The sequence below is a fragment of the Cherax quadricarinatus genome, chromosome 68, assembly GCF_038502225.1.
Source record: "Cherax quadricarinatus isolate ZL_2023a chromosome 68, ASM3850222v1, whole genome shotgun sequence".
Taxonomy (NCBI): Eukaryota; Metazoa; Arthropoda; class Malacostraca; order Decapoda; family Parastacidae; genus Cherax; species Cherax quadricarinatus.
In genome coordinates this window covers 16,547,359-16,573,571 of record NC_091359.1, presented here as the reverse complement: position 1 = coordinate 16,573,571, position 26,213 = coordinate 16,547,359, and the positions used below count along the sequence as shown (strand labels likewise).

At 41.2% G+C, this 26,213-nt stretch overlaps 1 protein-coding gene across 3 annotated transcripts in view; it reads left to right on the top strand.

Moving 5' to 3' along the window:
- Window positions 1-9,206: 9,206 nt before the first annotated feature.
- The window catches only part of LOC128697681 (uncharacterized), a 108,365-nt gene continuing 91,358 nt past the window's right edge, over window positions 9,207-26,213 (top strand). For all 3 annotated transcript variants that reach the window (XM_070099726.1, XM_070099725.1, XM_070099727.1), the window contains exons 1-2: window positions 9,207-9,364; window positions 14,579-14,699. In XM_070099726.1, the coding sequence (XP_069955827.1) occupies window positions 9,311-9,364; window positions 14,579-14,699 (175 nt within the window). In that variant the 5' untranslated portion in view covers window positions 9,207-9,310. The remainder of the gene's footprint in view (window positions 9,365-14,578; window positions 14,700-26,213) is intronic.

The following is a 26,213-nucleotide window of genomic DNA, read 5'->3' as shown; positions in this document are numbered from 1 at the left end:
GATGTTTTTTCCTATACACAATACAATGTAAGCTACAGGTGTATTTATGTTCTGAAATTACAGGGTCACTGACACAGGAGACTTCGCCGCCGTATCGGGAAAGATCTGGTCTGTACATTCAGAAAATACTAAGAGATTATACTGGCACAAACCCATGGCTTGCTTGCACTCATACAATGAATTTGGGGAAGAGTTTGTAAAAAAGACGACAAACTTATAAAAAAAAGTATACTACGGCTTTTTAAATAGGTTTCCAATGCTGGCATTACGTCTCTTATTATGTAATTATTGAGTGCCTAACAGCTAAGTTATTTGAAAGATGCTAAATGATGCTAGGCGAGGTTAGAACTGTTAGACTCAACTACACTAACTTGAAGGTAAAGTAAACTAACTTAATTCTCTCCCACACAGATAAGCTTAACAAATGTGAATAATACGGCAGGTTAAGCTAACCTAAAAATAATACAAAGGTTCGGTACCTTTACTGGAACAATATTAAAATAACCTGCATTTAGGAGACTGAAACTTATGACGACGTTTCGGTCCAACTTGCATCATTAACTAGTCACGTCTGACCAAAACTTTGTCATAATTTAAGTCTCCTATGTGCACGTTATTTTTGTATAAGATAGCCTAATATGATTAATTACTATATTTGTGTATAAGATAGTCTAATATGATTAATTACTATATTTGTGTATAAGATAGCCTAATATGATTAATTACTATATTTGTGTATAAGATAGTCTAATATGATTAATTACTATATTTGTGTATAAGATAGCCTAATATGATTAATTACTATATTTGTGTATAAGATAGTCTAATATGATTAATTACTATATTTGTGTATAAGATAGCCTAATATGATTAATTACTATATTATTAATCATACTATGCTTTTAATATGCATTAATATAAATTACTAATGAAAATACAATGATGGCGCAATATCCACGCCAAATTTAGGCCAAACTCTTTTTATTTTATTTTTTTTTTACAGCCAACTTTTTCAGAATTGAATCTCGGGATGGGAATAAAAATAAACTTTTAACTGAACATATATGGGATTAAGTCTCGAAGACATAATAATAACGGAGTATTAAGACATTTTTAATAAAAATATATCAACTTCTGAGCCATGTTAAAAACGGCATAAAATACCGTCAGTTTAAACTCTTTATTATGCACACCATACCCATCCTGTGGGTGGTAGTTACGCCATACCCATCCTGTGGGTGGTAGTTACGCCATACCCACCCTGTGGGTGGTAGTCACGCCATACCCATCCTGTGGGTGGTAGTCACGCCATACCCATCCTGTGGGTGGTAGTCACGTCATACCCATCCTGTGGGTGGTAGTCACGCCATACCCATCCTGTGGGTGGTAGTCACGCCATACCCATCCTGTGGGTGGTACTCACGTCATACCCATCCTGTGGGTGGTAATCACGCCATACCCATCCTGTGGGTGGTAGTCACGCCATACCCATCCTGTGGGTGGTAGTCACGCCATACCCATCCTGTGGGTGGTAGTCACGCCATACCCATCCTGTGGGTGGTAGTCACGCCATACCCATCCTGTGGGTGGTAGTCACGCCATACCCATCCTGCGGGTGGTAGTCACGCCATACCCATCCTGTGGGTGGTAGTCACGCCATACCCATCCTGTGGGTGGTAGTCACGCCATACCCATCCTGTGGGTGGTAGTCACGCCATACCCATCCTGTGGGTGGTAGTCACGCCATACCCATCCTGTGGGTGGTAGTCAAAGATCACAGAGGTACGTAATGGGTCCAGGGACTGGACCCCAAAGTTTTGATAGCTGAACTAGGTACAAAGGTAATGAACTCACAAGTTACAAAGGTAAAGAATCCTGTAAGTAAATTTACTTACTTACGTTTATACATGGCTACAATCATGAACAAATTATAGAGTAATGAACAATTCACACTTCCACACCCGGTCACAACTGTAGTGAGTTATTGGTGCAAATGTTGATTGTTGAATCACACACACACACACACACACACACACACACACACACACACACACACACACACACACACACACACACACACACACACACACACAAATATGTGAGTACACACACATACGAGTATACATACACACACAAGTACAAGCACTCACACATATATGAGTATATAAATACACAGGCAAACACACACACAAGCACACAGACACAGAGAGACAGAGACAGACAGACAGACAGACAGACAGACAGACAGACACACACACACACACACACACACACACACACACACACACACACACACACACACACACACACACACACACACACACACACACACACACACACACACAGTCAAGGACCTGGTAATCAGACTGAGGAAGGGTGATGGGGAATTCACAAGAAACGACCAGGAGATATGTCAGGAGCTCAACACAAGATTTAAAGAGGTATTTACAGTGGAAACCAGTAGGACTCCAGGAAATCAGAACAGGGGGGCACACCAGCAAGTGCTGGATGAGGTACATATAACCAAGGAGGAGGTGAAGAAGCTGCTATGCGAACTTGACACCTCAAAGATGGTGGGACCAGACAACATCTCTCCGTGGGTCCTTAAAGAGGGAGCAGAGATATTGTGCGAGCCATTAACAAAGATCTTCAACACATCATTTGAAACTGGGCAACTCCCTGAGGTATGGAAAATGGCAAATGTAGTCCCAATTTTTAAAAAGGGAGACAGACATGAGGCACTAAACTACAGACCTGTATCACTAACGTGTATAGTATGCAAGGTCATGGAGAAGATCAGGAGGAGAGTGGTGGGGCACCTGGAAAGAAACAAGTGTATAATTGACAACCAGCACGGTTTCAGGGAAGGAAAATCCTGTGTCACAAACCTACTAGAGTTTTATGACAAGGTGACAGAAGTAAGACAAGAGAGAGAGGGGTGGATCGACTGCATATTTTTGGACTGCAAGAAGGCCTTCGACACAGTTCCTCACAAGAGGTTACTGCAAAAGCTAGAGGATCAGGCACACATAACAGGAAAGGCACTGCAATGGATCAGAGAATACCTGACAGGGAGGCAACAACGAGTCATGGTTCGCGACAAGGTGTCAGAGTGGGGGCCTGTGACAAGCGGGGTTCCACCTGTGCTGTTCTTGGTATATGTGAACGACATAACGGAAGGGATGGACTCAGAAGTGTCCTTGTTTGCAGATGATGCGAAGTTAATGAGAAGAATCAAAACGGATGAGGATCAGGCAGGACTACAAAGAGACCTGGACAGGCTACAAGCCTGGTCCAGCAACTGGCTCCTTGAATTTAACCCTGCCAAATGCAAAGTCATGAAGATTGGGGAAGGGCAAAGAAGACCGCAGACACAATATAGTTTAGATGGCCAAAGACTGCAAACCTCACTCAAGGAAAAAGATCTGGGGGTGACTATAACACCGAGCATATCTCCTGAGGCGCACATAAATCAGATAACTGCTGCAGCATACGGGCGCCTGGCAAACCTACGGATAGCGTTCCGATACCTCAGTAAGGATTCGTTCAAGACTCTGTATACCATTTACGTCAGGCCCATACTGGAGTATGCAGCACCAGTTTGGAATCCACACCTAGTCAAGCACGTCAAGAAATTAGAGAAAGTGCAAAGGTTTGCAACAAGACTAGTCCCAGAGCTACGGGGATTGTCCTACGAAGAAAGGTTGAGGGAAATCGGCCTGACGACACTGGAGGACAGGAGGGTCAGGGGAGACATGATAACGACATATAAAATACTGCGCGGAATAGACAAGGTGGACAAAGACGGGATGTTCCAGAGAAGGGACACAGACACAAGAGGTCACAATTGGAAGTTGAAGACTCAGATGAATCAAAGGGATGTTAGGAAGTATTTCTTCAGTCATAGAGTAGTCAGGCCGTGGAATAGCCTAGAAAGCGACGTAGTGGAGGCGGGAACCATACATAGTTTTAAGGCGAGGTATGATAGAGCTCATGGGGCAGGGAGAGAGAGGACCTAGTAGCAATCAGTGAAGAGGCGGGGCCAGGAGCTGTGACTCGACTCCTGCAACCACAAATAGGTGAGTACAAATAGGTGAGTACACACACTAGCACTAGGTGAGTACACACACACACACACACACACACACACACACACACACACACACACACACACACACACACACACACACACACACACACACACACACACACACACACACACACACACACACACACACATACACACATACAAAGGTTTGCAACAAGGCTAGTCCCAGAGCGCAGGGGAATGTCGTACGAGGAAAGGTTGAGGGAAATCGGACTGACGACACTGGAGGACAGAAGGGTCAGGGGAGACATGATAACGACATACAAGATACTGCGGGGAATAGACAAGGTGGACAGAGATAGGATGTTCCAGAGAGGGGCCACAGGAACAAGGGGTCACAACTGGAAGCTGAAGACTCAGACGAGTCACAGGGACGTTAGGAAGTATTTCTTCAGTCAGAGTCGTCAGGAAGTGGAATAGCCTAGCAAGTGAAGTAGTGGAGGCAGGAACCATACATAGTTTTAAGAAGAGGTATGATAAAGCTCAGGAAGCAGAGAGAGAGAGGACCTAGTAGCAATCAGTGAAGAGGCGGGGCCAGGAGCTGAGTCTCGACCCCTGCAACCACAATTAGGTGAATTAGGTGAGTACACACACACGCACGCACGCACGTACGCACGCACGCACACACACACACACACACGCACGCACGCACACACACACACACACACACACACACACACAGGAGCCAGGAGCTCGGACTCGACCCCCGCAACCTCAACTAGGTGAGTACACACACACACACACACACACACACGCATGTGGTAATGCTTGATTTACATGGAGCAAAATCAGGGTATTTCTCCAGAATGGTCTGTAATAGCCGGTGGCCTGGTGGCTAAAGCTTCCGCTTCACACACGGAGGGCCCGGGTTCGATTCCCGGCGGGTGGAAACATTTCGACACGTTTCCTTACACCTGTTGTCCTGTTCACCTAGCAGCAAATAGGTACCTGGGTGTTAGTCGACTGGTGTGGGTCGCATCCTGGGGGACAAGATTAAGGACCCCAATGGAAATAAGTTAGACAGTCCTCGATGACGCACTGACTTTCTTGGGTTATCCTGGGTGGCTAACCCTCCGGGGTTAAAAATCCGAACGAAATCTTATCTCCTATCTTAATACTTTCCCATTTCTTGAACATTTCTGAGTCTATAAATTCATTAATTTTATCGCACTCCAGTACATAATGACGCAAGGTGTGACAATAGTTCATCTGGCAAAGTTTGCATTTCGTTTGGTCTACATCTGGTGGTGGTGATTTAACCTGCCATAGATACTTGTAACCAAGCCGGAGCCGGGCAGTAGTGACATCCAAGAGTCTGCTTTTCTTGTTGGATGCACCATAGACATGTGGCTCCTCCTGCATGATGGAATGATGATAGATGGACTGACTTGTGTCAATCTCCCTAAGTCTTAAGTCAATAAAGTTCATTTGAAGTTCTTTTCGTATTATTGTTCTCAAACTGCTAACTGACAACCCAAGATTGTAATCTATCCCCTCTTGTGTAAGCATACAGCTTAGCCAATTTATCAGTTCTATCATGCATCTGAAGACCAATGTGAGATGGAATCCATAGCAAAGTGCACTCTGACTCAACTGTCCACAATCTTACCATACCTGTGTCTGGCTTCTGACACAAGCATACCACAATTTATACTTAATGAGTTGAGAGTATTTATGGATGACAGAGAATCAGTTACAATTAAAGTGTCAACCTTAGATATATGGGCGCATATGAGTGCAAGGAGTATGGCAAACAGTTCTGTTTGAAGGGTAGAGGCCCAGTTATTATGCGTGCTCCAATTTCTTTATGAAAGCCATCACTCTATATGACAACAGCAGCACTACCAGCTGCACCAGTGGACTGGTGAATAGAACCATCAACGTAAATAATTTGTGAAAGAGTGTTTGTTCTGTGTGACTAAGTTATCAATACAGCTTAAGGCATCATGTTTGGCTTCAAGACGAAGCTTTGGTTGTGATTTAAGAAGTAGTTTGGAGGGAAATGGAGGAATGGTAGTTTGGAATGGGGTAACATCCCATGGAACGGAAAAGTGCCGCTGTTGCCTTACTTGACATAGATCATGTATCTGATTCATGCGGAGGTCGGTTCCAGTTTTTTTCGATCCATCCGGAGGGGTGTTCATCAGTGCTGAGGAAAGTTTGGAGGGCTTCTGTGTAGGGGTTTGGATGGGCTTGCCTGAGCATATTAACCCCAATTGGGATATTTCTTTCAGTAACGCGATCTCTGATGCTTGGTGTATCAAGTTCCTTTTTCATATTTAAAATTTTGGCAGTACGAGGGCATCCTAAAATGATCCTCATTGCTTCGTTCTGCAGTTTTTCCAGCCCTCCAAGCTTGCAGTCAGACACGAATGCAAGTAGTGGCGCCGCATAATCAACCAATGATCTAATATAAGCAAGATACATCACTTTCACAATTTTAACATTAGCTCCATACCTGGGATGAAAACCTGCCACAACTCTAAGTGCTCTCAGCCTTTCTTTGTATTGGCGACAAAGTCTCGTTATAACAGGTCCAAGCAGTGGAACCTCAAAGCCTAGATACCTGTATCTGCTTGCATATTCTAGAAGAGACCCATCATGCAACTGGATCTAACGAACTGTGCCTCTCTATCAGGGAAGACGGCTATTGAATATCTTTGTTTTATCAGTAGAGATTATCAACCCCAGGTCCTGACACGAGGCTAGTACATGGTTAAGGATGTTTTGGGTGTTGGAGAATCCGGTGGTGTGAATCATTATATCATCAGTAAAAAAATCATATAATGATAGGGCTGGCTAGGCATAGCATTGAGTAAGGCATTAATTAGAATATTGAATAGGGTGGGACTGAACACACCTCCCTGTGGGGTTCCTAATTCAAAGTCTTTAGTTACACTTCTATGTCCCTGGAACAACACAGACGACTTTCTGTTGGACAGGTAACCTTTAATCCAGCGGAGAAGCCATCCTCCAACATCCATTCTGGCAAGTTCACTAATGATTACATGTCGGTTGGCTACATCAAAAGCAGATTTAAGGTCAAGAAAGGTGGTGTATGAGCTATCAGTGTGCATGGCGAGAAAGGTGGCTATGCAATGATGCACGCTCCTTCCATGCATGAAACCATGCAACTGGGGAGACAAAAATTGTTTGATTCTGTACATGAGACGATTAAGAATCATCCTCTCGAATGTTTTACACAAGCAGCTAATAAGAGATATTGGGCGAAATGCATTTTGTTGATTGGGCTTAGGAATTGGAATGATGAGGCTGTTGGTCCAAGATTGAGGGAGCTCCCCAGTTACATAGCTCATGTTATAAAATTCAAGTAATGGATTACCTGGTACTCGACACAGCAATCTGAGTATGTTGTAATACCATCCTCACCAGGCGACGTGGAGTTGCCCTTAGTTAGTGCTGCATTGAGTTCATAATTAGTGAAAGGAAAGTTGCAGTCATCTTCCTTGCTGAGCATAAAGCAAACAAGTCTCTCCCTTGCATCATATTTTTCATTTAATTTTGCCTGTGTGGTACTGGGAGGATTGTCATAGCTAGATGTAGCAGCCCAAGCACTGACACTCATTCGCCCTATGTAAGGGATGAGGGTGCGCGATCTGCCCAGTTCTGTTACCCTTAATTCTATTTATGTCCCTTCAAGCCCGGCTAAGTGGGGTGTGAGCATTTAGACCATTGACAAATTGTTCCCAGTCTGTTTGCCGCAGCTCTATCGCACGCTCTCTGGCAGCAGCAAGGGCAGTTTGAAAGAGCCTCAGCATTCCAGTGGTACGATGGTTTCTATAGGCCTGGTCTAGTCTGCGAGCAGTACGTTTCAGTGTTCGAAGTTTAGTATCATTGTAATAGGTATGCTTTAAATTTATAGGAGGTATGATTATTATGGAAGTTAAATGGGCTTACATTACCATGAAGTTTCAGTGGCGGTTCTAAGTAGTTCTGAATACTGCTCACAAGGTCATTGTTAAAGGTCTCAACAGAGGTACACTCATAGGAATTATACCAGTCAGTCACATGTGCAACAAAGTCATCATTATCAAATGGTATACAATACCGACAGGTTGGTAGATAAGACACATAGGCAACATTTAGGCAACTTTATTTCGAAACGTTTCGCCTACACAGCAGGCTTCTTCAGTCGAGTACAGAAATTAAGCAGGAGCAGTAGAGATGTGAAGACGATGTAATCAGTCCATCACCCTTGAAGTCGTAGATTTGAGGTTTTCAGTCCCTCAGCCTGGAGAAGTTCTGTTCCAAAGTCTGGAACTAACAGTTAGTTCCAGACTTCAAAAAAAAAAAATCATTATATATTTTTTCTTTACAATTTTCAATGTTTGAAGCGCTAATTACCCACAAACTGAAAACTTTTTAGGAACAAATATCAATGAACAAACACAATAAGAGTGACAACACACTACAAATCTTGAGATCTGAAGAAATGTTAAGATAAACTGCATGTATCCTGAAGAAGAAGAAATTGAGTCTACAGAACAAAATTCTAAGAGCAATGCTTTTGCCTCTCCAGACAGATATATTTCTTGGTTGAAAGTACGAATATGAAAAGCAAAATGAGTTGAGTAGCAAAGCACAAAACTTACGGGGAAAAATACGACTGAAAGGGAGCACAAAAAGAGAGCGTCTGTAGCAGCGTAGTGCTGCTGACACACTCGAAAACAAAACTAATTTCATCACAGAAAATAAAAAAATATATTTACTTCCTGTGTGTGATATGGGTTTCTATGACCTCCATTAGGCTTCTAAATTTGGGTTTAAAATAAGAAATTGTGGAATAGAGCTTTGCGAAACATTTTGTCAAAACATTAGATGTTGACACAATTGATTTTTTTTTCTTTGAGAAAGTGAATGGGCGTGTACTAACAAAGTTGAAGCTGTATGACCCTTGTGGGTTTAGCTCTTAGTTTTGTTTGTAACAATAACTAACAAAGTTTGCTGACGTGACGTGGGTGGACGTCACTAACCTCTTTGTGTTTGTGTTATGTAAGGTGATTATCCTCCGTTCCCATACATCCCCTCTGTTCTGGGTGGGCGGTACAGATGTTCTACTACATATATAAGGAAGGTAAGACTGATGGGGTATAGACGCAGAGCAGTCAGCTCGGGGACGTCAGACAATAAGCAGGAGTAGAGGACAACGAAGGGCGCACATTGTGGCTTCTACCTGACAACATGAAACTGATATTGTTGGTGGCATGTGTGGCCATCACTGTCGTCCAGGCCAAGGTTTGTGTGCAGAATTTCTTACTTATAACTAGAGGAACAGACCACGGAGCGGGTAGGACTTGAACATATAGCGAGAGTGAGTCTTTTGACGTATTACGATTTCGAGTCATAACAGAGGAACAGTGATGTACTCGTGGAGTCCCGCTCTAATAATTCATCATTTTTTTCACATTCCAGTGGTAGCACTTATTACATACTCTTAATTCCATTTATTTACCACGCTACGAAGAAAAATTTAGTATCTCTTCAGACTTCTCCCTACGAGCCCCGTGAGGGCGGGGACTGTGGCTAGGCCTGGGGACACTTGGTCCCAAAGATGAGGGGGTACTTGTACCTCCTCCCATGGGAGACTTAGGTCTCGAGACACTCCCCAAATAGGGAGCCAAGGCCGGGTCACCACTACTTGGAAAAGACCCGGGCCGGGAGAGTACCGGCGAATAAAAAAAAAAAAAAAAAAAAAAAAGTCTCTTCGGATCCATTTTTTCCTCAATTTACAACTGTGGCATCTTGTTGGAGGTACTATGACATCTTTCCTTATTCTCTCATATCCTTTTATGACCTTAGAGGTGAATATGTCTCCTCTTTTTCTCGTATCAACCAATGTGAGCATCTTTAGTGTGTTTGGTGCTTTCATTAAAACTCATATTTGTAAACTCAGGAAGGTGGGAGAGGGTCTGAAAGGTAGAGCGTATGAGGGACAAGGTGTGGAAGGTCTGAGAGGTAGTGTGAGGTCTATGTGAGACAGGGTCTGGAAAGTGAAGGTCTGTGAGGTAGATTGAGACCTATGTGTGATAGGGTCTGGAAGGTGGGACAGGGTCTGGAAGGTGAGGCAGGGTCTGGAAGGAGGGACAGGGTCTGGAAGGTGGGTCAGGGTTTGGGAGGTGGGAGAGGGTCTGAAAGGTGGGACAGGGTTCGAAAGGTGGGACAGGGTCTGGAAGGTGGGACAGGGTCTGGAAGGTGAGACAGGGTCTGGAAGGTGAGACAGGGTCTGGAAGGTGGCACAGGGTCTGGAGGATGGGAGAGGGTCTGGAAGGTGGCACAGGGTCTGGAGGATGGGAGAGGGTCTGGAAGGTGGCACAGGGTCTGGAAGGTGAGACAGGGTCTGGAAGGTGGCACAGGGTCTGGAGGATGGGAGAGGGTCTGGAAGGTGGGACAGGGTCTGGAGGGTGAGAATATTCAGACGGCAATAGCTGCCTGAATATTCCAATTTTACCTTATATATGTTGTAAACAGCTTTATTTAACATTTTATAGTTTGCCAGTATAGCGTATGAGTTTCTCAGATTTGTGTGTTTGAGCCTGAGTGATAATTATTTAATATTAGCTCTTAGGCCCCCTCTCTCTTTCTGATACTTTCAATATTGTTACACAATCCATATTCTTGATGTGGACACATTTCACTTTCTCCCGTTTTTATTAGTGCCATTTATCTACATTAAATTCATTCATTCTTTTTGTCTTCTAGTGCATCTAGGACCTTGTCGTAGTGATTCAGTAGCTGAGACAGACAGGAGCGACCTGTTCTAAACCCATGTTGTCCTGGGTTGTGTAACTGATGGGTTTCTAGATGGGTGGCGATCTTGCTTCTTAGGACCCTCTCAAAGATTTTTTTGATATGAGATGTTAGTGCTATCGGTCTGTAGTTCTTTGCTGTTGCTTTACTGCCCCCTTTGTGGAGTGGGTCTATGTCTGTTGTTTTTAGTAACTGTGGGACGACCCCCGTGTCCATGCTCCCTCTCCATAGGATGGTAAAAGCTCGTGATAGGGGCTTCTTGCAGTTCTTGATGAACACGGAGTTCCATGAGTCTGGCCCTGGGGCAGAGTGCATGGGCATGTCATTTATCGCCTGTTCGAAGTCATTTGGCGTCAGGATAACATCAGATAGGCTTGTGTTAACCAAATTCCGTGGCTCTCTCATAAAAAATTATTTTGATCTTCGACTCTCAGTCTGGTTAGCGGCTTGCTAAAAACTGAGTCATATTGGGACTTGAGTAGCTCCCTCATTTCCAGAAAATTAGAGCAACTTAGCTTTTATTCTCATATTTATAAAACCAAAGATGCTGTCTGGTTTTGTCCTGCGGTTTTTGCCTTTTAAACATCTAGTAGTAATTTCTTTATTTCTACTTTAGTTATTTCAATATCTTCATTTTCATCTATCCATTTGAGATTCAAATTCGCTACAGTGAAGCTTGTTTACTGCTCTACCAGTGTTAGTGTCACCCTGTTAAATAACGCTATAGAAGATGTATTATCCAGAGTAATCCTTAGGTTAATTATTAGAAATGTGTTGAGTATCCACAAGGCAGTTGTGGAGTTTTCCAGCATGTTAGAAATCATAACGCTAACATTAACTGCGTAGTTTTTTCCATTATATATAGAATCAATTGCATGTTTGAGCGCAAAATCAAGGAATCTACTATAATTACATTACAACTTCAACATCTAGCAAAGTCAATGGAAACCTGATAATGTAACCAGCCTTGCTATGCCCAATTCTTAATCTTGACTTAGACTGATGAATAAGACACATGTGCAACATCTGGGTATCTTTATAGTTAAGAAACTGGGATGTTGCAAATGTATTTATTCATTTGACGGTGTACTGTATAAGATTAATTAATGATTTTTGACTTAGATTATCATTTAGCCTGACTTTTTAGTCTGACTTTTTTAAACTGACATGTCTTACGTACGAGGTTGAAATACACAGTATTTAACTTATGTTTCCTTGTTTCCAAAACTAACTACCCCTGGCCCATCTAATTTTTTTTTTTTTTGCAGTTAATAACGAGATTTTCTGAAGAGGGTGTCACTGCATTCTTTAAGAAGTGGTAATGTTTATACCACATAAGTGTAAGGTTTATCCTTGTATGCATCCACACATACTATAAATATATTCATGAATAGCCGCTAGACTACTGAGAGTCCTACAGCGCCTAGGACAGTGGTTCCCAAACTTTTTCAGCTTGTTACCCAATTTAACATGCTACATAAAGCATGTTACCCCTTTCACAAAATGTTGTTATTATTGATATATATGGCTAAACGTGAACGTATACAGCCTCGCATACTCTGCTAATCCTAGCAAAACCATTGAAAACGTAAGAACCACACATACATTATATATAAAATTAATAATAGCTACAAATTCACAGTAACAGTGGGTAAATACATACCAGCTTATGTCTACCTCGGCTGATGCTCACAGATAAACTGACAGTGTGAAATAGAGGCAGCCTCAGGAAGTGAGTGACGCGTACTGGACAGGTCGATCTGGGCTACTGAGTGACTTTTGTCCTGAAGCATACTTGTCAAAATACTTTTGGGTTTCCACACACTTAGCTATATATTTCTTCTTTTCTAATACTGTATATTAGTTTTTGATGTTTATTGTTATTTGGTTTAACTTTATTACTTACTTATAATAGGTTTACTTTACAACTTTATATACTAAGACAAAGTTAACAATAATCCTCATACCGGGTACCGCATTGTTTTCTTGATTTTCAGAATTCATAACTTTTTTTCTGTCACCCCTCCATTACCCCCCAAAAATGGTTAAATTACCCCCAGGGGGTAATTTACCCCCAGTTTGGGAACCACTGGCCTAGGAAATGGAAGGTTATCAAATGTGAGCCGAGGAAGGGAAGGGTAACTCGAAGTCCTTGAATCAAGAGCACTTTTTCTGAATTATTATTATTATGTGAACAAATTACCTGCACGAGGTTTACAGGGTATTACCTGAATTATTACGTGCAAGTAATTGTAAGTGGGACTTAGTCACAGTAGGTCACAGAGCTGTCACTCCCTCGATGCCCACTTCATCACCACTCAGAAAAAGCTAGACCTGACATTAAATTAATAATTACAATATTAAAACCAGCTACTCTGGTAAATTAAAGTTGTGAGGACTGTATATGATTAGGCTTGCTAGGTACACAATATAATTATTGTACTTAAATTATAATAGTGTTATTAGAAAGGAAATTCGTATTACCACTTACCATTTAATTATTGGATCCTAATTATTTTTTTGGAAACACATACTAACTCTACCACAACAGCTAGAATTTATGATGGCCAACACATAGCTACTGTACATTAATGTTGAGAAGGTTCGTGGAGATATGATGGTTGGAGTTAAACACACTTGTTGGATGGTAACATATATTAGCAGTGTGAGAAGGAGGAGCCCAGCCTGCCGTGTTGCCTATTGTAGACCTAAGCGTGGAGTGAGAGAGAAGCATCGAGTCTCACGCTCACATGCGGCATCACGTGACGTCATACATGCTAGCTACTGAGCCTAACAAGGGGGTCAACTATGGATGGTACTATGATACTCAGATAACATACATATACAGGGGATCAGCAACTATGCTGATAGCTCGGTCATGTTACGTATGTCGTCTCTACATACCATACTATGCTATAAGCTGAACAGGCAGGTGGCTCTTCAGCAACTATGCTGACATTATGGGTGAGCGTCACTTAGCTAAGCTGTGCTCCCGGGAGAATTGGTGTCCTTTATTTTTTCGTTCTTGTTGCCGAATTGTAAAGGTCTTCCACACTGTTTATCTCAATTCTTCAGTGCGAATGTGTCAGGAATTTCTAAATTACGGATTGAGGCCTATATACACCCAATGAATTTCGATGACGCCCGATTATATTGCACAATTAAAGGACCAGTGTTCACACATTAAATTTAATATGGCGTCTCCCCCCGGCATCACTCCGCAGCTCTTCTACACCCCCTAACTCGAAATTTCTCGAAAGGGTCAACTCAGCATCATATTTTATTACATAATTATTTTATTATTCATTTATAAGTTCCACATTTAGGAACTTTTGTAAGAAAACTCCATACACATCACCAGCATAATGATACTCGTATCATCAACCTGCTCACCGATATACAAGAAACTCACCGATATACAAGAAACTCACCGATATACAAGAAACTCACCGATATACAAGAAACTCACCGATATACAAGAAACTCACCGATATACAAGAAACTCACCGATATACAAGAAACTCACCGATATACAAGAAACTCACCGATATACAAGAAACTCACCGATATACAAGAAACTCACCGATATACAAGAAACTCACCGATATACAAGAAACTCACCGATATACAAGAAACAAGTTTAATAGTTTACTTGTAATTACGAACTTCGTATTACAGTAATACACTTTTTTTTTTAAACAGGGTGACGTAGGCACTGACTGCAAGACTGCTGGAGGTGAGTGCCACAAGAAAGGTGTCAGCAAGTGCCTCGAAGTCTTGAGTGATTACAAGTGTGATGACAGAACCATCTGCTGTCTCACAGGTAAGTGTACATTATAACTGTGATGACAGAACCATCTGCTGTCTCACAGGTAAGTGTACATTATAACTGTGATGACAGAACATCTGCTGTCTCACAGGTAAGTGTACATTACAACTGTGATGACAGAACCATCTGCTGTCTCACAGGTAAGTGTACATTATAACTGTGATGACAGAACATCTGCTGTCTCACAGGTAAGTGTACATTACAACTGTGATGACAGAACATCTGCTGTCTCACAGGTAAGTGTACATTATAACTGTGATGACAGAACCATCTGCTGTCTCACAGGTAAGTGTACATTATAACTGTGATGACAGAACATCTGCTGTCTCACAGGTAAGTGTACATTATAACTGTGATGACAGAACATCTGCTGTCTCACATGTAAGTGTACATTATAACTGTGATGACAGAACCATCTGCTGTCTCACAGGTAAGTGTACATTATAACTGTGATGACAGAACCATCCGCTGTCTCACATGTAAGTGTACATTATAACTGTGATGACAGAACCATCTGCTGTCTCACAGGTAAGTGTACATTACAACTGTGATGACAGAACCATCTGCTGTCTCACAGGTAAGTGTACATTATAACTGTGATGACAGAACATCTGCTGTCTCACAGGTAAGTGTACATTACAACTGTGATGACAGAACATCTGCTGTCTCACAGGTAAGTGTACATTATAACTGTGATGACAGAACCATCTGCTGTCTCACAGGTAAGTGTACATTATAACTGTGATGACAGAACATCTGCTGTCTCACAGGTAAGTGTACATTATAACTGTGATGACAGAACATCTGCTGTCTCACATGTAAGTGTACATTATAACTGTGATGACAGAACCATCTGCTGTCTCACAGGTAAGTGTACATTATAACTGTGATGACAGAACCATCCGCTGTCTCACATGTAAGTGTACATTATAACTGTGATGACAGAACCATCTGCTGTCTCACAGGTAAGTGTACATTACAACTGTGATGACAGAACCATCTGCTGTCTCACAGGTAAGTGTACATTATAACTGTGATGACAGAACATCTGCTGTCTCACAGGTAAGTGTACATTATAACTGTGATGACAGAACCATCTGCTGTCTCACAGGTAAGTGTACATTATAACTGTGATGACAGAACATCTGCTGTCTCACAGGTAAGTGTACATTATAACTGTGATGACAGAACCATCTGCTGTCTCACAGGTAAGTGTACATTATAACTGTGATGACAGAACCATCTGCTGTCTCACAGGTAAGTGTACATTATAACTGTGATGACAGAACCATCTGCTGTCTCACAGGTAAGTGTACATTATAACTGTGATGACAGAACATCTGCTGTCTCACAGGTAAGTGTACATTATAACTGTGATGACAGAACCATCTGCTGTCTCACAGGTAAGTGTACATTATAACTGTGATGACAGAACATCTGCTGTCTCACAGGTAAGTGTACATTATAACTGTGATGACAGAACCATCTGCTGTCTCACAGGTAAGTGTACATTATAACTGTGATGACAGAACCATCTGCTGTCTCACAGGTAAGTGTACATTATAACTGTGATGACAGAACATCTGCTGTCTCACAGGTAAGTGTACATTATAACTGTGATGACAAAACATCTGCTGTCTCACAGGTAAGTGTACATTATAACTGTGATGACAAAACATCTGCTGTCTCACAGGTAAGTGTACATTATAACTGTGATGACAGAACATCTGCTGTCTCACAGGTAAGTGTACATTATAACTGTGATGACAGAACATCTGCTGTCTCACAGGTAAGTGTACATTATAACTGTGATGACAGAACATCTGCTGTCTCACATGTAAGGGTACATTATAACTGTGATGACAGAACCATCTGCTGTCTCACAGGTAAGTGTACATTATAACTGTGATGACAGAACCATCTGCTGTCTCACATGTAAGTGTACATTATAACTGTGATGACAGAACATCTGCTGTCTCACAGGTAAGTGTACATTATAACTGTGATGACAGAACCATCTGCTGTCTCACAGGTAAGTGTACATTATAACTGTGATGACAGAACATCTGCTGTCTCACAGGTAAGTGTACATTATAACTGTGATGACAGAACATCTGCTGTCTCACAGGTAAGTGTACATTATAACTGTGATGACAGAACCATCTGCTGTCTCACAGGTAAGTGTACATTATAACTGTGATGACAGAACCATCTGCTGTCTCACAGGTAAGTGTACATTATAACTGTGATGACAGAACATCTGCTGTCTCACAGGTAAGTGTACATTATAACTGTGATGACAGAACCATCTGCTGTCTCACAGGTAAGTGTACATTATAACTGTGATGACAGAACATCTGCTGCCTCACAGGTAAGTGTACATTATAACTGTGATCACAGAACCATCTGCTGTCTCACAGGTAAGTGTACATTATAACTGTGATGACAGAACATCTGCTGTCTCACAGGTAAGTGTACATTATAACTGTGATGACAGAACATCTGCTGTCTCACAGGTAAGTGTACATTATAACTGCGATGACAAAACATCTGCTGTCTCACAGGTAAGTGTACATTATAACTGTGATGACAAAACATCTGCTGTCTCACAGGTAAGTGAACATTATAACTGTGATGACAGAACATCTGCTGTCTCACAGGTAAGTGTACATTATAACTGTGATGACAGAACATCTGCTGTCTCACAGGTAAGTGTACATTATAACTGTGATGACAGAACATCTGCTGTCTCACAGGTAAGTGTACATTATAACTGTGATGACTGTGATGACAGAACATCTGCTGTCTCACAGGTAAGTGTACATTATAACTGTGATGACAGAACATCTGCTGTCTCACAGGTAAGTGTACATTATAACTGTGATGACAGAACATCTGCTGTCTCACAGGTAAGTGTACATTATAACTGTGATGACAGAACATCTGCTGTCTCACAGGTAAGTGTACATTATAACTGTGATGACAGAACATCTGCTGTCTCACAGGTAAGTGTACATTATAACTGTGATGACAGAACATCTGCTGTCTCACAGGTAAGTGTACATTATAACTGTGATGACAGAACCATCTGCTGTCTCACAGGTAAGTGTACATTATAACTGTGATGACAGAACATCTGCTGTCTCACAGGTAAGTGTACATTATAACTGTGATGACAGAACATCTGCTGTCTCACAGGTAAGTGTACATTATAACTGTGATGACAGAACATCTGCTGTCTCACAGGTAAGTGTACATTATAACTGTGATGACAGAACATCTGCTGTCTCACAGGTAAGTGTACATTATAACTGTGATGACAAAACATCTGCTGTCTCACAGGTAAGTGTACATTATAACTGTGATGACAAAACATCTGCTGTCTCACAGGTAAGTGTACATTATAACTGTGATGACAGAACATCTGCTGTCTCACAGGTAAGTGTACATTATAACTGTGATGACAGAACATCTGCTGTCTCACAGGTAAGTGTACATTATAACTGTGATGACAGAACATCTGCTGTCTCACAGGTAAGTGTACATTATAACTGTGATGACAAAACATCTGCTGTCTCACATGTAAGTGTACATTATAACTGTGATGACAGAACCATCTGCTGTCTCACAGGTAAGTGTACATTATAACTGTGATGACAGAACATCTGCTGTCTCACAGGTAAGTGTACATTATAACTGTGATGACAGAACATCTGCTGTCTCACAGGTAAGTGTACATTATAACTGTGATGACAGAACATCTGCTGTCTCACAGGTAAGTGTACATTATAACTGTGATGACAGAACATCTGCTGTCTCACAGGTAAGTGTACATTATAACTGTGATGACAGAACATCTGCTGTCTCACAGGTAAGTGTACATTATAACTGTGATGACAGAACATCTGCTGTCTCACAGGTAAGTGTACATTATAACTGTGATGACAGAACATCTGCTGTCTCACAGGTAAGTGTACATTATAACTGTGATGACAGAACATCTGCTGTCCCACAGGTAAGTGTACATATAATGATGACAGAACCATCTGCTGTCTCACAGGTAAGTGTACATTATAACTGTGATGAACATCTGCTGTCTCACAGGTAAGTGTACATTATAACTGTGATGACAGAACATCTGCTGTCTCACAGGTAAGTGTACATTATAACTGTGATGACAGAACATCTGCTGTCTCACAGGTAAGTGTACATTATAACTGTGATGACAGAACATCTGCTGTCTCACAGGTAAGTGTACATTATAACTGTGATGACAGAACATCTGCTGTCTCACAGGTAAGTGTACATTATAACTGTGATGACAGAACATCTGCTGTCTCACAGGTAAGTGTACATTATAACTGTGATGACAGAACATCTGCTGTCTCACAGGTAAGTGTACATTATAACTGTGATGACAGAACCATCTGCTGTCTCACAGGTAAGTGTACATTATAACTGTGATGACAGAACATCTGCTGTCTCACAGGTAAGTGTACATTATAACTGTGATGACAGAACATCTGCTGTCTCACAGGTAAGTGTACATTATAACTGTGATGACAGAACATCTGCTGTCTCACAGGTAAGTGTACATTATAACTGTGATGACAGAACATCTGCTGTCTCACAGGTAAGTGTACATTATAACTGTGATGACAGAACATCTGCTGTCTCACAGGTAAGTGTACATTATAACTGTGATGACAGAACATCTGCTGTCTCACAGGTAAGTGTACATTATAACTGTGATGACAGAACATCTGCTGTCTCACAGGTAAGTGTACATTATAACTGTGATGACAGAACATCTGCTGTCTCACAGGTAAGTGTACATTATAACTGTGATGACAGAACATCTGCTGTCTCACAGGTAAGTGTACATTATAACTGTGATGACAGAACATCTGCTGTCTCACAGGTAAGTGTACATTATAACTGTGATGACAGAACATCTGCTGTCTCACAGGTAAGTGTACATTATAACTGTGATGACAGAACATCTGCTGTCTCACAGGTAAGTGTACATTATAACTGTGATGACAGAACATCTGCTGTCTCACAGGTAAGTGTACATTATAACTGTGATGACAGAACATCTGCTGTCTCACAGGTAAGTGTACATTATAACTGTGATGACAGAACATCTGCTGTCTCACAGGTAAGTGTACATTATAACTGTGATGACAGAACATCTGCTGTCTCACAGGTAAGTGTACATTATAACTGTGATGACAGAACATCTGCTGTCTCACAGGTAAGTGTACATTATAACTGTGATGACAGAACATCTGCTGTCTCACAGGTAAGTGTACATTATAACTGTGATGACAGAACATCTGCTGTCTCACAGGTAAGTGTACATTATAACTGTGATGACAGAACATCTGCTGTCTCACAGGTAAGTGTACATTATAACTGTGATGACAGAACATCTGCTGTCTCACAGGTAAGTGTACATTATAACTGTGATGACAGAACATCTGCTGTCTCACAGGTAAGTGTACATTATAACTGTGATGACAGAACATCTGCTGTCTCACAGGTAAGTGTACATTATAACTGTGATGACAGAACATCTGCTGTCTCACAGGTAAGTGTACATTATAACTGTGATGACAGAACATCTGCTGTCTCACAGGTAAGTGTACATTATAACTGTGATGACAGAACATCTGCTGTCTCACAGGTAAGTGTACATTATAACTGTGATGACAGAACATCTGCTGTCTCACAGGTAAGTGTACATTATAACTGTGATGACAGAACATCTGCTGTCTCACAGGTAAGTGTACATTATAACTGTGATGACAGAACATCTGCTGTCTCACAGGTAAGTGTACATTATAACTGTGATGACAGAACATCTGCTGTCTCACAGGTAAGTGTACATTATAACTGTGATGACAGAACATCTGCTGTCTCACAGGTAAGTGTACATTATAACTGTGATGACAGAACATCTGCTGTCTCACAGGTAAGTGTACATTATAACTGTGATGACAGAACATCTGCTGTCTCACAGGTAAGTGTACATTATAACTGTGATGACAGAACATCTGCTGTCTCACAGGTAAGTGTACATTATAACTGTGATGACAGAACATCTGCTGTCTCACAGGTAAGTGTACATTATAACTGTGATGACAGAACATCTGCTGTCTCACAGGTAAGTGTACATTATAACTGTGATGACAGAACATCTGCTGTCTCACAGGTAAGTGTACATTATAACTGTGATGACAGAACATCTGCTGTCTCACAGGTAAGTGTACATTATAACTGTGATGACAGAACATCTGCTGTCTCACAGGTAAGTGTACATTATAACTGTGATGACAGAACATCTGCTGTCTCACAGGTAAGTGTACATTATAACTGTGATGACAGAACATCTGCTGTCTCACAGGTAAGTGTACATTATAACTGTGATGACAGAACATCTGCTGTCTCACAGGTAAGTGTACATTATAACTGTGATGACAGAACATCTGCTGTCTCACAGGTAAGTGTACATTATAACTGTGATGACAGAACATCTGCTGTCTCACAGGTAAGTGTACATTATAACTGTGATGACAGAACATCTGCTGTCTCACAGGTAAGTGTACATTATAACTGTGATGACAGAACATCTGCTGTCTCACAGGTAAGTGTACATTATAACTGTGATGACAGAACATCTGCTGTCTCACAGGTAAGTGTACATTATAACTGTGATGACAGAACATCTGCTGTCTCACAGGTAAGTGTACATTATAACTGTGATGACAGAACATCTGCTGTCTCACAGGTAAGTGTACATTATAACTGTGATGACAGAACATCTGCTGTGTCACAGGTAAGTGTACATTATAACTGTGATGACAGAACATCTGCTGTCTCACAGGTAAGTGTACATTATAACTGTGATGACAGAACATCTGCTGTCTCACAGGTAAGTGTACATTATAACTGTGATGACAGAACATCTGCTGTCTCACAGGTAAGTGTACATTATAACTGTGATGACAGAACATCTGCTGTCTCACAGGTAAGTGTACATTATAACTGTGATGACAGAACATCTGCTGTCTCACAGGTAAGTGTACATTATAACTGTGATGACAGAACATCTGCTGTCTCACAGGTAAGTGTACATTATAACTGTGATGACAGAACATCTGCTGTCTCACAGGTAAGTGTACATTATAACTGTGATGACAGAACATCTGCTGTCTCACAGGTAAGTGTACATTATAACTGTGATGACAGAACATCTGCTGTCTCACAGGTAAGTGTACATTATAACTGTGATGACAGAACATCTGCTGTCTCACAGGTAAGTGTACATTATAACTGTGATGACAGAACATCTGCTGTCTCACAGGTAAGTGTACATTATAACTGTGATGACAGAACATCTGCTGTCTCACAGGTAAGTGTACATTATAACTGTGATGACAGAACATCTGCTGTCTCACAGGTAAGTGTACATTATAACTGTGATGACAGAACATCTGCTGTCTCACAGGTAAGTGTACATTATAACTGTGATGACAGAACATCTGCTGTCTCACAGGTAAGTGTACATTATAACTGTGATGACAGAACATCTGCTGTCTCACAGGTAAGTGTACATTATAACTGTGATGACAGAACATCTGCTGTCTCACAGGTAAGTGTACATTATAACTGTGATGACAGAACATCTGCTGTCTCACAGGTAAGTGTACATTATAACTGTGATGACAGAACATCTGCTGTCTCACAGGTAAGTGTACATTATAACTGTGATGACAGAACATCTGCTGTCTCACAGGTAAGTGTACATTATAACTGTGATGACAGAACATCTGCTGTCTCACAGGTAAGTGTACATTATAACTGTGATGACAGAACATCTGCTGTCTCACAGGTAAGTGTACATTATAACTGTGATGACAGAACATCTGCTGTCTCACAGGTAAGTGTACATTATAACTGTGATGACAGAACATCTGCTGTCTCACAGGTAAGTGTACATTATAACTGTGATGACAGAACATCTGCTGTCTCACAGGTAAGTGTACATTATAACTGTGATGACAGAACATCTGCTGTCTCACAGGTAAGTGTACATTATAACTGTGATGACAGAACATCTGCTGTCTCACAGGTAAGTGTACATTATAACTGTGATGACAGAACATCTGCTGTCTCACAGGTAAGTGTACATTATAACTGTGATGACAGAACATCTGCTGTCTCACAGGTAAGTGTACATTATAACTGTGATGACAGAACATCTGCTGTCTCACAGGTAAGTGTACATTATAACTGTGATGACAGAACATCTGCTGTCTCACAGGTAAGTGTACATTATAACTGTGATGACAGAACATCTGCTGTCTCACAGGTAAGTGTACATTATAACTGTGATGACAGAACATCTGCTGTCTCACAGGTAAGTGTACATTATAACTGTGATGACAGAACATCTGCTGTCTCACAGGTAAGTGTACATTATAACTGTGATGACAGAACATCTGCTGTCTCACAGGTAAGTGTACATTATAACTGTGATGACAGAACATCTGCTGTCTCACAGGTAAGTGTACATTATAACTGTGATGACAGAACATCTGCTGTCTCACAGGTAAGTGTACATTATAACTGTGATGACAGAACATCTGCTGTCTCACAGGTAAGTGTACATTATAACTGTGATGACAGAACATCTGCTGTCTCACAGGTAAGTGTACATTATAACTGTGATGACAGAACATCTGCTGTCTCACAGGTAAGTGTACATTATAACTGTGATGACAGAACATCTGCTGTCTCACAGGTAAGTGTACATTATAACTGTGATGACAGAACATCTGCTGTCTCACAGGTAAGTGTACATTATAACTGTGATGACAGAACATCTGCTGTCTCACAGGTAAGTGTACATTATAACTGTGATGACAGAACATCTGCTGTCTCACAGGTAAGTGTACATTATAACTGTGATGACAGAACATCTGCTGTCTCACAGGTAAGTGTACATTATAACTGTGATGACAGAACATCTGCTGTCTCACAGGTAAGTGTACATTATAACTGTGATGACAGAACATCTGCTGTCTCACAGGTAAGTGTACATTATAACTGTGATGACAGAACATCTGCTGTCTCACAGGTAAGTGTACATTATAACTGTGATGACAGAACATCTGCTGTCTCACAGGTAAGTGTACATTATAACTGTGATGACAGAACATCTGCTGTCTCACAGGTAAGTGTACATTATAACTGTGATGACAGAACATCTGCTGTCTCACAGGTAAGTGTACATTATAACTGTGATGACAGAACATCTGCTGTCTCACAGGTAAGTGTACATTATAACTGTGATGACAGAACATCTGCTGTCTCACAGGTAAGTGTACATTATAACTGTGATGACAGAACATCTGCTGTCTCACAGGTAAGTGTACATTATAACTGTGATGACAGAACATCTGCTGTCTCACAGGTAAGTGTACATTATAACTGTGATGACAGAACATCTGCTGTCTCACAGGTAAGTGTACATTATAACTGTGATGACAGAACATCTGCTGTCTCACAGGTAAGTGTACATTATAACTGTGATGACAGAACATCTGCTGTCTCACAGGTAAGTGTACATTATAACTGTGATGACAGAACATCTGCTGTCTCACAGGTAAGTGTACATTATAACTGTGATGACAGAACATCTGCTGTCTCACAGGTAAGTGTACATTATAACTGTGATGACAGAACATCTGCTGTCTCACAGGTAAGTGTACATTATAACTGTGATGACAGAACATCTGCTGTCTCACAGGTAAGTGTACATTATAACTGTGATGACAGAACATCTGCTGTCTCACAGGTAAGTGTACATTATAACTGTGATGACAGAACATCTGCTGTCTCACAGGTAAGTGTACATTATAACTGTGATGACAGAACATCTGCTGTCTCACAGGTAAGTGTACATTATAACTGTGATGACAGAACATCTGCTGTCTCACAGGTAAGTGTACATTATAACTGTGATGACAGAACATCTGCTGTCTCACAGGTAAGTGTACATTATAACTGTGATGACAGAACATCTGCTGTCTCACAGGTAAGTGTACATTATAACTGTGATGACAGAACATCTGCTGTCTCACAGGTAAGTGTACATTATAACTGTGATGACAGAACCATCTGCTGTCTCACAGGTAAGTGTACATTATAACTGTGATGACAGAACATCTGCTGTCTCACAGGTAAGTGTACATTATAACTGTGATGACAGAACCATCTGCTGTCTCACAGGTAAGTGTACATTATAACTGTGATGACAGAACATCTGCTGTCTCACAGGTAAGTGTACATTATAACTGTGATGACAGAACATCTGCTGTCTCACAGGTAAGTGTACATTATAACTGTGATGACAGAACATCTGCTGTCTCACAGGTAAGTGTACATTATAACTGTGATGACAGAACATCTGCTGTCTCACAGGTAAGTGTACATTATAACTGTGATGACAGAACATCTGCTGTCTCACAGGTAAGTGTACATTATAACTGTGATGACAGAACATCTGCTGTCTCACAGGTAAGTGTACATTATAACTGTGATGACAGAACATCTGCTGTCTCACAGGTAAGTGTACATTATAACTGTGATGACAAAACATCTGCTGTCTCACAGGTAAGTGTACATTATAACTGTGATGACAAAACATCTGCTGTCTCACAGGTAAGTGTACATTATAACTGTGATGACAGAACATCTGCTGTCTCACAGGTAAGTGTACATTATAACTGTGATGACAGAACATCTGCTGTCTCACAGGTAAGTGTACATTATAACTGTGATGACAGAACATCTGCTGTCTCACAGGTAAGTGTACATTATAACTGTGATGACAGAACATCTGCTGTCTCACAGGTAAGTGTACATTATAACTGTGATGACAGAACATCTGCTGTCTCACATGTAAGTGTACATTATAACTGTGATGACAGAACCATCTGCTGTCTCACAGGTAAGTGTACATTATAACTGTGATGACAGAACATCTGCTGTCTCACAGGTAAGTGTACATTATAACTGTGATGACAGAACATCTGCTGTCTCACAGGTAAGTGTACATTATAACTGTGATGACAGAACATCTGCTGTCTCACAGGTAAGTGTACATTATAACTGTGATGACAAAACATCTGCTGTCTCACAGGTAAGTGTACATTATAACTGTGATGACAGAACATCTGCTGTCTCACAGGTAAGTGTACATTATAACTGTGATGACAGAACATCTGCTGTCTCACAGGTAAGTGTACATTATAACTGTGATGACAGAACATCTGCTGTCTCACAGGTAAGTGTACATTATAACTGTGATGACAGAACATCTGCTGTCTCACATGTAAGTGTACATTATAACTGTGATGACAGAACATCTGCTGTCTCACAGGTAAGTGTACATTATAACTGTGATGACAGAACATCTGCTGTCTCACAGGTAAGTGT